This window comes from Salmo salar, chromosome ssa04 (assembly GCF_905237065.1).
Source record: "Salmo salar chromosome ssa04, Ssal_v3.1, whole genome shotgun sequence".
Classification (NCBI taxonomy): domain Eukaryota; kingdom Metazoa; phylum Chordata; class Actinopteri; order Salmoniformes; family Salmonidae; genus Salmo; species Salmo salar.
Window position 1 is genome coordinate 42,080,447 of NC_059445.1, and position 12,441 is coordinate 42,092,887.

At 42.0% G+C, this 12,441-nt stretch overlaps 1 protein-coding gene across 1 annotated transcript; it reads right to left on the minus strand.

The window, feature by feature from the left end:
* Positions 1-5,312: 5,312 nt before the first annotated feature.
* On the minus strand, positions 5,313-10,928 carry LOC106603117 (mucin-2-like). Its single transcript, XM_014196368.2, has 2 exons — positions 10,335-10,928; positions 5,313-10,180 (listed from the first exon to the last, which is right to left on the minus strand). The coding sequence occupies exons 1-2, from the start codon at positions 10,361-10,363 to the stop codon at positions 5,503-5,505; spliced, it is 4,707 nt and encodes a 1,568-aa protein (XP_014051843.2). The 5' UTR covers positions 10,364-10,928; the 3' UTR covers positions 5,313-5,502.
* Positions 10,929-12,441: the final 1,513 nt, after the last annotated feature.

A 12,441-nucleotide genomic window follows, 5' to 3' on the forward strand; every position in this document is an offset into this window, starting at 1 on the left:
TGTGTGTTTGTGACTGTATTCTTTATAAAGTGGATTCGTTCTTTTTTTGGGATTAGACATTTTTTTCCATCCATATCCTGTTCTGTCCATGAGAAGAAAATCAACACAGGCTCATGCACTATAGAACAGATTGCTTCATAAATTATTCACGTTACATGTACTCAGGGAGATGACGAGCCTCTGCCAAACAAATGCATTATAATCAATATACAGTTTGTTTTAATATTCATTGTCATTGATTGGTGTGAAATTCTCATCTATTAAGACTGGCTATGAAACTGATACAGAGTATGACATTAAAGAAGGAATATCTGACAAAGATGTATTCAACGGGTGGAGAAACGGGGTTTCTTCTGCCTGCCATGGTCAATGGAGAAGAAATAAGACTTCAAAGTACTTCAGAGAGAATGGCTGAGAGAACTCTATTGTGATCCACATACTGTAGACCCTTAGTACACCAAACATCAACATGTATAGTCCATGCCCCGACTCTACATGTTAACTCCAATGCTTCCCACAGTTGTGTCAAGTTGGTTGGATGTCCTACGGGTGGTGGACCATTCTTGTTACACGGGAAACTGAGTGTGAAAAACCCAGCAGCGGTGCAGTTCTTGACACAAACCGGTGCGCCTGGCACCTAGTACCATACCCCGTTCAAAGGCACTTAAATTTGTTGTCTTGTCCATTCACACTCTGAATGGCACAAATACACAATCCATGTCTAAAAGCGTAAAATTCCTTCTTTAACCGGTCTCCTCCCCTTCATCTACACTGACTGAAGTGGATTTAATAAGTGACATCATTAAGGGATCATAACTTTCACCTGGATTCACCTGGTCAGTCTATGTCATGGAAAGAGCAGGTGTTCCTAATGTTCAGGGTCCCTGCTCTCCCTGTCTATAGTTTGTACATATTTATTCTGTATGCCCATTATCAACATCATCCATATACATCAGAATGTTAATGTACTTACGATGGGCCTCCCGAGTGGTGCAGCGGTCTAAGGCATTGCATCGCAGTGCTTGAGGCGTCACTACAGAAATGGGTTCGATCCCTGGCTGTGTCACCGCCAGCCGCAACCGTACAATTGACCCAGCATCGTCTGGGTTACTGGAGGGTTTTGCCGGTCGGGATGTCATTGTCCCATCCTGGTCGGCTTCTGGGTTCTGCTTTAGAGAATCGTGACACATGCCAAATCTTTTCAGTCTCTTCACAACTGTCTTGGTGGGTTTGGACCATGATAGTTTGTTGGTGATGTGGACACAAAGGAACTTGAAGCTCTCAACCTGCTCCACTACAGCCCCGTCGATGAGAATGGGGTCGTGCTTGGTCCTCCTTTTTCTGTAGTCCACAATCATCTTGATCACATTGAGGGAGAGGTTGTTATCCTGGCACCACACTGCCAGGTCTCTGACCTCCTCCTTATAGGCTGTCACATCGTTGTCAGTGATCAGGCCTACCACTGTTGTGTCATCAGCAAACTTAATGATGGTGTTGGAGTCGTGCTTGGCCATGCAGTCATGGGTGACCAGGGGGTACATTAGGGGACTGTGCACGCACCCCTGAGGGGCCCCTGTGTTGAAAATCAGCGTGGCAGATGTGTTGTTACCTACCCTTACCACCTGGGGGCGACCCGTCAGGAAGTCCAGGATCCAGTTGCAGAGGAAGGTGTTTAGTCCCAGGGTCCTTAGCTTAGTGATGAGCTTTGAGGGCACTATGGTGCTGATCGCTGAGCTGTAGTCAATGAATAGCATTCTCACATAAGTGTTCCTTTTGTCAAGGTGGGAAAGGGCAGTGTGGAGTGCAATCTGTGGATCTGTTGGGGTGGTATGCAAATTGGAGTGGGTCTAGGGTTTCTGGGAAAATGGTGTTGATGTGAGCCATGACCAGCCTTGCAAAGCACTTCATGGCTACAGATTTGAGTGCTACGGGTCGGTAGACATTTAGGTAGGTTACCTTGGTGTTTTTGGGCACAGGGACTATGGGGGTCTGCTTGAAACATGTTGGTATTACAGACTCGGTCAGGGACAGGTTGAAAATGTCAGTGAAGACACTTGCCAGTTGGTCAGCACATGCTTGGAGTACACGTCCTGGTATTCCATCTGGCCCTGCGGCCTTCTGTATGTTGACCTGTCTTACTCACATCGGCTACGGAGAGCGTGATCACACAGTCGTCTGGCACAGCTGATTCTCTCATGCATGCTTCAATGTTGATGCCTCGAAGCGAGCATAGAAGTCATTTAGCTCGTCTGGTAGGCTCGTGTCACTGGGCAGCTTGTGGCTGTGCTTCCCTTTGTAGTCCGTAATAGTTTGCAAGCCCTACCACATCCGACGAGCGTCAGAGCCGGTGTAGTACGATTCAATCTTAGTCCTGTATTGATGCTTTGCCTGTTAGATGGTTCGTCGAAGGGCATAGCGGGATTTCTTATAAGCGTCCGGGTTAGAGTCCCGCTTCTTGAAAGCGTCAGCTCTACCCTTTAGCTCAGTGCGGATGTTGCCTGTAATCCATGGCTTCTGGTTGGGGTATGTATGTACGGTCACTGTGGGGAAGACGTCATCGATGCACTTATTGATGAAGCCAGTGACTGATGTTGTGTACTCTACAATGTCATCGGAAGGAACCCGGAACATATTCCAGTCTGTACTAGCAAAACAGTCCTGTAGCTTAGCATCTGCGTCCTCTGACAATTTCCTTATAGAGCGAGTCACTGGTACTTCTTGCTATAGTTTTTGTTTGTAAGCAGGAATCAGGAGGATAGAGTTATGGTCAGATTTGCCAAATGGAGGGTGAGGGAGAATTTTGTACGCATCTCTGTGTGTTGAATAAAGGTGGTCTAGAGTTATTTTCCCTCTGGTTGCACATTTAACATGCTGGTAGAAATTAGATAAAATGGATATAAGTTTCCCTGCATTAAAGTCCCTGGCCACTAGGAACGATGTTGAGTGCCGTCTTAGTGCCAGCATCGGTTTCTGGTGGTATGTACAAAATAAATAAAACGAAGTTGCAGAAAAAAATGAACAAATAGCACAGTTCGTTAGGAGCACGTAAAACGGCAGCCATCCCCTCAAGCATCATTCCTTCCATCTGATATAGAGTAGAATTCAGCACACTTTGTCTTCAGATTCAAATGTATTTTACTCCAAATAAACTTAAAGGTAACACTAGATTTGGATAGTCCATCTGCAGACGCTTTACATACTTACTGACTGGCAGACCCCAAGTGGTGAAGGTAGGCAACAATACCTAAGCCACGCTGATCCTCAACACGGGGCCCCATAGGCAACATCCGCACTGAGCTAAAGGGTAGAGCTGACGCTTTCAAGGAGTGGGACTCTAAGCCGAACGCTTATAAGAAATCCCGCTATACCCTTCGACGAACCATCAAACAGGCAAATTGTCAATACAGGACTAAGATTGAATCGTACTACACCAGCTCCGACGCTCGTCGGATGTGGTAGGGCTTGCAAACTATTACGGACTACAAAGGGAAGCACAGCCGCGAGGTGCCCAGTGACACGAGCCTACCAGACGAGCTAAATAACTTCTATGCTCGCTTCGAGGCATCATCATTGAAGCATGACTGTTTGGCCGTGCACTTCTCCAACTCATCATCAAGTTTGCTGATTACCAAAAAGTGGTAGACATGATTACCAACAACGATGAAACAGCCTACAGGGAGATGAGACTCCTGGTGGAGTAGTACCAGGAAAATAACCTGTATCACCGCCTGGTACGGCAATTGCACCGTCCGCAATTGCAGGGCTCTCCAGAATGGCACATTCAGAGGGTGAATTGTGCTTTTCATTGCTAGGTATTACTGCACTGTTGGAGCTGGAAACACAAGCATTTCACTGCACCTGCGATAACTTCTGCAAATCTGTGTACGCACCAATAAGATTTGATTTGAGACTATCAGAAACATTTCAACTAACTATCTACTAACCCTAACCCTAGCCCTAACCTTAGCCTTTATCATAACCCCGAACTTAACACTAACCCTAACCTTAACCCTTACACTCTAAAGCTAACCATAACCTTAGCAAGCAGTTGCTTATCACCAGATAGCTGGTTGATAGTATGACCATCTGTAAAGAATTTACAGATGTACTATCCGGACTATCCAAATAAAGTTTGACTAAATTAAACAATATGTCAGTCTATTTACAATCATTTCATAATACAATAATAAAAGCAAGGTTCTCTTTGTTATTCGTAGTGGCACCATGCCCAAAATCTACACTCTAAGAAAATAAATTGCTATTTTATTTTACCTTTATTTAAACAGGGAGTCACAACTGAGACCAGGGTTTCTTTCGCAAGGGAGCGCTGCATATACAATTCAAAGTACAAAAACAAACAAAAATACAGCACAACAAACATTCAAGAAAAACAGTCACATTCCTCAGCAAATAGTTCCCCAATCAATATTTTTAATTCCCCAAGCGACATCATCTGCACGTCTATCACTCCAGTGTCAATTGCTAAATTGTAATTACTTTGCCACTATGGCCCATTTATTGCCTTACCTCCTTACTTCATTTGCACACACTGTATTGTGTTATTGACTGTACGTTTGTTTATCCCATGTGTAACTCTGTTGTTGTTTTTGTTGCACTGCTTTGCTTTGCTTTATCTTGGCCAGGTCGCAGTTGTAAATGAGAACTTGTTCTCAACTGGCCTACCTGGTTAAATAAAGGTGAACAAAAAAACAAAAAAACATCAGAGCATCCAATTGCAGTGTATTTTGCAGTTGGTTATAACAATGAGGTGCATTAAAACTAAAAGCGGATTTACCTAATTCAGTGGAGACCTGAGGAACCTCAAGAGTTAACCAATCCTGTGAGCGGGTTTGGTATCTCATGTTTTTATAATACTTTAACAACAAAGTTATGGTAAGTTGGAAGCTATCTAGAACCTATAAGGGTTCTTCGCCTGTCCCCATAGGAGAACTCTTTGAAGAACCCTTTTTCATGCAAAAGGTTCTACATGGAACCCAAAAGGGTTATATCTGGAACCAAAAAGGGTTTTCCTATGGGGACAACCAAAGAATCCTTTTGGAACCCTTCTTTCTAAGAGTGTATACACAGTGTACAAAACATTAGGAACACCTTCCTAATATTGAGTTGCACTCCCTTTTGCCCTGGGAACAGCCTCAATTCATCAGGGCATGGACTACAAGGTGTCGGAAAGCATTCCACAGGGATGATGCTGGCCCATGTGGACTCCAATTCTTTCTCACAGTTGTCAAGTTGGCTGGATGTCCTTTGGGTGGTGGACCATTCTTGATTCACACGGGAAACTGTTGTGTGAAAAACCCAGCAGCGTTGCAGTTCTTGACTCAAACCGATGTGCCTGGCACCTACTATCATACCCCGATCAAAGGCACTAAATCTCTTCAGGTGACATCAACACGGGATAGATTTCTTACTCTCCCTCTCGAGGTTGCAATTGTCTACTAAGTGAGGTCCTTTCAGTCAAAAATACATTTTGTGTCCAAGATATTATAAATTATAGCTCTCTCTGCAAGGATTTTGATCAAAGATAAAAATTAATAAAGTTATAGCAACCAAAATCAATAATAGGATAATCAAAGTAATGGTCATAAAGATGTCATTAGTTGATGTGGGTGGAGGTGGGATTGGCACAGGTGTGGTCGTTGAAGATTTAGGTTTGGTTGAGTCAACTTTGTCCGTCACACTGTCAGGTTTTGTAGTTTTTTTTGTTGTTGTCGTCCGAGTTATGTTGTGATTTGAAGTAGTTGTTGCAGAAAAGGTAGATGTTAAAGTAGATGTCAAATTCTGAGTTGTGATTTCTGGGAGGGTACTCGATGTTGATATACTCAGCCTCTCTGAAGAGGCTGTAAATGTTGATGTAACACGTGTTTTTGTAGCTGGAGGTTCCAGAGTGATGGAAGATGGGTTTTCTGTTTTTCCCTCAGTAGTTGAAGCAGATATTGAGGATGTGATTTTAGTTGTCAATACATTTCCAGGTGAGGTTGTTGCTGTTCGACTTTCTATTGTAGCTGATATTCCGGTGGGGGTTATCTCTGTAGTTACTGGAATGGTTGATATTGATGTCTCAAATGTAGCTTTGGATGTTTCTAATGGTGATTCTGTTGGTGGGGCTGTAGATATCCTTCCTGATGTAACTGTAGACAGCGCTGCAGGTACAGTAATAGCTGAAGAGTCACTTGGTGTAGAAACTGGAGTTTCAAGTGTAGTTATTGATGTCTCAGTTGTGGTTTTAAATGTTTGAAGGGAGGCTGTTGACCGTTTTTCTACTGAGATAGTGGTTGTGGTTCCATCTGTTGTAAATGTTTCAGATATGACGTTCACTGATGTTTCACGTTTTGATACTGCAGATGTTGTAGTTATGGATGATGTTTCCGTTTCGATTGATGGGGATATCATGTATGTGGTTGTGTATGATGGTTCGGTTGATGGGGTTGTTGTGGATGTGGATGATGTTTCAGGTTTGGTTAATGGAGATGTTGAGGTTGTGGATGATGTTTCAGTTTCGGTTGATAGGGATGTTGTAGTTGTGAATGATGTTTCGGTCGATGGGAATGTTGTGGCTGTGGATGATGTTTCAGGTGTGGTTGATCTGGATGTTGTAATTGTGGATGATGTTTCAAATGTTGTGGATGTGGATGATGTTTCAGTTTCGGTTGATGGGGATGTCAAGTATGTGGTTGTGTATGACGTTTCAGGTTTGGTTGATGCGGTTGTTTTGGATGACGTTTCAATTTCGGTTGATGGGGATGTTGTGGATGATAATTCAGTTTCGGTTGATGGGGATGTTGTGGATGATGATTCAGTTTCGGTTGATGGGGTTGTTGTGGATGTGGATGATATTTTGGTTGATGGGGTTGTTGTGGATGTGGATGATATTTTGGTTGATGGGGTTGTTGTGGATGTGGTTGTGTATGATGTTTCAGGTTCGGTTGATGCGGTTGTTGTGGATGTGGATGACGTTTCGGTTGATGGGGATGTTGTGGATGATGATTCAGTTTCGGTTGATGGGGATGTTGTGGATGATGATTCAGTTTCGGTTGATGGGGTTGTTGTGGATGATATTTTGGTTGATGGGGTTGTTGTGGATGATATTTTGGTTGATGGGGTTGTTGTGGATGTGTATGATGTTTCAGGTTCGGTTGATGCGGTTGTTGTGGATGTGGATGACGTTTTAATTTCAGTTGATGGGTATGTTGTGGATGTGAATGATGTTTCAATTTCCGTTGATGGGGATGTTGTGGATTTGGATGATGTTTCAGTTGATGGGGTTGTTGTGGATGTGGATGATGTTTCAGTTTCGGTTGATGGGTAAGTAATGTGTGTGGTTGTGTATGCTGTTTCTGGTTCGGTTGGTGGAGATGATGTGCTTCTGGCTGTGGATGATGTTTCAGGTTTGGTTAATGGGGATGTAGTTGTGAATGATGTTGCAGTTATGGTTGTTGGGAATGTTGTAGTTGTGGATGATGTTTCATTTTCGGTCAATGGGAATGTTGTGTATGTGGCTGTGTATGATGTTTCAGGTTTGGTTGAAAGGAATGTTGTAGTTGTGTATGATGTTTCAGGTTTGGTTGATATGGATGTTGTAGTTGTGGATGATGTTTCAGGTTTGGTTGATGGGGATGGTGTGTATGTGGCTGTGAATGATGTTTCAGGTTTGGTTGACATGGATGTTGTAGTTGTGGATGATGTTTCAGTTTCAGCTGATGGGAATGTTGAAGTTTTAGAGGATGTTTCTGTTTCGTTTGATGGGAATGTTGTAGTTGTGGATGGTGTTTCAGGTTTGGTTGATGGGGATGTTGTGTATGTGGCTGTGAATGATGTTTCAGGTTTGGTTGACATGGATGTTGTAGTTGTGGATGATGTTTCAGTTTCAGTTGATGGGAATGTTGTAGTTTTGGAGGATGTTTCCATTTCGGTCAATGGGAATGTTGTGTATGTGGCTGTGGATGATGATTCAGGTTTGCTTGATATGGATGTTGTATCTGTGGATGTTTCAGTTTTAGTCGATGGGAATGTTGTGTATGTGGCGGTGGGTGATGTTTCATGTTTGTTTGATATGGATGCTGCAATTGTGGATGATGTTTTAGTTTCGGTTGATGGGGATGTTGTAGTTGTGGATGATGTTTCAGGTACAGTTGATGGGGATGTTGTGTATGTGGCTGTGGATGATGTTTCAGGTTTGGTTGATGTGGATGTTGCAGTTACGGTTGATGGGAATGTTGTAAGTGTGGATGATGTTTCAGGTTCAGTTGATGGGAATGTTATGGCTGTGGATGATGTTTCAGGTTTGGTTGATATGGATGTTGTAGTTGTGGATGATGTTTCAGTTGATGGAAATGTTGTAGTTGTGGATGATGTTTCAGGTTCGTTTGATAGGGATGTTGTGGTTGTGGATGATGTTTCAGTTTCGGTCGATGGGAATGTTGTAGGTGTGGATGATGTTTCGGTCGATAGGGATGTTGTAGTTATGGATGAGGTTTCAGGTTCGGTTGATGGGAATGTTGTGTATGTGGAGGATGTTTCAGGTTTGAGTGATATGGATGTTGTAGTTGTGGCTGATGTTTCAATTGATGGGAATGTTGTAGTCGTGAATGATGTTTGAGGTACGGTTGATAGGGATGATGTAGGTGTGGATGATGATTCAGTTTCGGTCGATGGGAATGTTGTAGTTGTGTATGATGTTTCAGGTTCAGTTGATGGGGATGGTGTGTATGTGGCTGTGGATGATGTTTCAGGTTTGGTTGATATGGATGTTGTAGTTGTGGTTAATGTTTCAGTTTCGGTGTGTGGGATTGTTGTGTATGTGGCTGTGGATGCTGTTTTAGGTTCGGTTGATGGGGGGAATGTAGTTATCCTTTCTGCTGTAACTGTTAACTGTTTTGCAGATACAGTAATAGTTGAAGAGTCACTTGTTGTAGAAGTTCTAGTTGATGTATCAGTTGGAGTTGTGGTTTGATATGCTTGAAAGTAGACTGTTGACAGTTTGTCTGTCGTAAAAGGTTCTTTAGTGACTTTCACAGATGTTTCAGGTGCAGTTGATGGGAATGCTGTATAAGTGGATGATGTTTTCGGTTTAGTTGATGGGGTTGTGGATGATGTTTCAGGTGTGTTTATATCAGTTGTTTCATATGGAGTTGCACCTGTAGGATTGTTTTCATCTGTACGTTCTGTCGTAGCTATAGCTTTAGTTTCCAATGGGCTATCAGGTGTAGGAACTGATACAATAGGTAGGAATGTGACTGTGGCAAAAGTTATCCTTTGTGATGTAACTGCAGATAATATCTCAGAAACGCTGCCTGGCGCCAAAGAAGCAGATGTTGACATTGGCATTATAGTTGACGTCTCTAATGTTCTTTCAGATGGTTTTCCAGGGGAGGTGGCTAACAGCTCAAACGTTTTTCCCCCTAATGTACTAGTTGTTGCTATGGTTTGTAATGTAGTTGTTTTTAACATTCCAGATGAGTTTGAAGCATATACAGATGTTGGTGCTATTTCTGATTTGATTACAGATTTGATTGTAGGTGTTGTTATCAAAGAAGAAGTTGTGGGTGCAGTTATGTCTTTTGAAATTGAGGATCTTACATGAGCATCAACACGGACTGGTTCAAATGCACTTGTAGACATTTCAGATGTTTTTAATTCTGAACTTTCAGATGATTCTGCAGCTGCAGTTACTCTTTCTTTATTAACTGCGGTCAATGTTTTCAAGATGCCTGTTGCTGATGTTTTGAATGAATTTACGGCTGTTCTCTCTGTTGTTTTTGTCTCATATGAAGTTTCTTCCAATTTGTTTGTAGTTTCTGTGGCCTTTACATTTGCTATTTCAAATTGGGCAGGCATTTTCGTCGCAAGGGCAATTTGAGACGTGCTTGCAGGGGGTTCTTTTGTGGAAGGTGCTTGTGTAAAAGTGGTTGCCAGGACATGTGAAGTTTCCGTCATGATTTCATCCCCAGGTGAGGGAGCTCCTAATGTTGTTGAAGGGGGGTTTGACTCTCCCTGTTGTGACTTTGTAAAGGCTGTTTCAGTGGCGTATACAGACAGGTCCATGGATGTGGTGGTAGCTAATATTTCAGAGGATACTGTTGGTTCAGGATCTCCTGGACCTGTAGTGGGTTGGGTAGTGCCACTGATGTCAACATAGGGTTCATGTGCTCTTCCATTCACCCTGAAGACAAACCATTGAGATAAATGTAATGGTGTAATTATCCTCTTTTATAAGTGTACATTTACCTTTTAAACAAAGTAGTTACTGACATGGGAGTATACAAGGCAATAAAACATAGAAACCAAAGATACTGTAAAGCATAGGATTTGCATACCTGATAGCATTGCCTGGCAATGGTGACATAGTGTTGTGAACAATTCCTGCAAGAAGACAGAGGTGTGCTGATTGTATTACTCATCATTGAGGTCACACTTTATTTGGACAGTCCGGATAGTCCATCTGTAAATGCTCTACAGATGGACATACTATCAACAAGCGATCTGTTGATAAGCAACTGTTTGCTAAGGTTAAGGTTGGGGTTGGGTTTACAATAAGGGTTAAGGTAAGGGTTAGGGTAAGGGTTAAGTTTAGGGTTAGGATACAGGTTAATGTTAGGGTTAGTAGATAATTAGTTGAAATGTTGCTGATAGTCTGTAGAGCGTCTACAGATGGACTATCCACATAAAGTGTTACCTAAGCAATTCATGTTGATCATGGCTATTTGTAAGCAAACGAAATTAGTGGGCATTATATTATTGGAAAAACAATTTGTCTTGCATACTGACAAACATCTACCTCATTCATTGTATCTGAAAAGTAAATCCATTGTTGTCCATATTGTGTTCGGTTTTTATGGAAAGAGCTATACTTGCCTGTAATGATAATGAGAAGAGAGAGGGTTTTCTCTGCCATAGTGTGACCAGGACATTCCCTCATGTATGATCCTGGAGGGTACACAAGTGTGTGTTCATACAGTACATGGGACAGTACTTTCACTCTTTATACATACTGTGCATACAGGTATACAAGCAAATTGCAGCAGATTTCAGTTGAATGCATTCAGTTGTACAATTGATGAGGTGTCCCACTTTCCCTTTCCCTACTTGAAATCGACCTGCCATGCCGTCTCAGTTGTACTCTGTATAGTTGTACAGAGTACCAAAGCTTTCATAAACATATCAAATCTGAGATCAAATGCATCCAGGAGAACATCCTCACATGCCAAAAAGGAGAATTATGTTAATACTTTCAGCAGCAGCTGACTGTTAACTTTGCCAAACCAGACAGAACAACACGGTGTGAACAATTCTCAGCTAAGTAGTGAAAATTCAAAACACAAGATGTCAAGCAGTAAGTTCAACAGAGTCTGAAAGAGATTCGTTATTAACTAAACAGAGGACAACTAACACATCTTTAGCCCTCGAGTGACTTCATTTACCTGAGAGATACAGTAGTCATGTAGCTGTCCACAATGAATGGTACATCTTGCAAATTAGGAAATCATGCAAAACCAGCATCAATAAGGCGGCGCGACTTCTATCAGTAATGTTGACTCAAAAAGCTCATTCAATTATTAGGCTGCGTGTTTTATTCTTCTTTCTCCACTAACCAAATGTCTCCAATATCACTTCTGTCCATTACATATTGTGACTCACTTTTACTTTCTGTTGTTTCGCTTTACTTTACGTCCCCTGGACTCTATGCTCTAGACATGTGAAAAGTCACACCATACTTTACGCATGCCAATCAATTTCTACATATATTTTAAACAAAACATTTTGTTGTTGTTGACCAAATTGGTTAATAGCATCAGTGACAAATGCACTTTACAACATCTTACATCAGACATTATGTTGTAATTCAACCTAGCAATACAAAAAACAGCAACACTGTAAACTAACAATTTCTCTAAGATAGGGATGCCATATTTACCTGAGATAGGATGAGTGGAAGGACACTGATACTCCTGGACCATAGGATGGTCTCACAGTGAGTGGCACACATGGTACAGTAACTAATTCTTACCCTCCTATGCCTTACCTGCTTTGCATCCCAGCCAGTCATATACTCTCCATCACACTTTCTACCCTTTCTACCCTGTCAGAGAATTTTTTTTGTACGCATTTACTACGCACACATCTTTAACAGCAACATTTCAGGTTTTGTTTGTTTGTGGTGAGTTATGTTGAGGGGTGGGATGAGAAATGTTTGCTGTCGATCATTTTATTTCAACAACAGCTGGTGTATTTTTTCCTCTGTTCTAGATGTTATAGAAACACTTGATCAGGGCAACATATAGATTCAGTTTGTTTCCGACTAGTGTTTTCAACTGAATCACATAAGATCTCCCAATTGCAGGCATGTTTTCATGTCGCGTTTGTAGCTGCTGCAGGTTTGAGATGTTCTATTGTTTATCCACTAGGGGGAACCCTTGCTTGAAA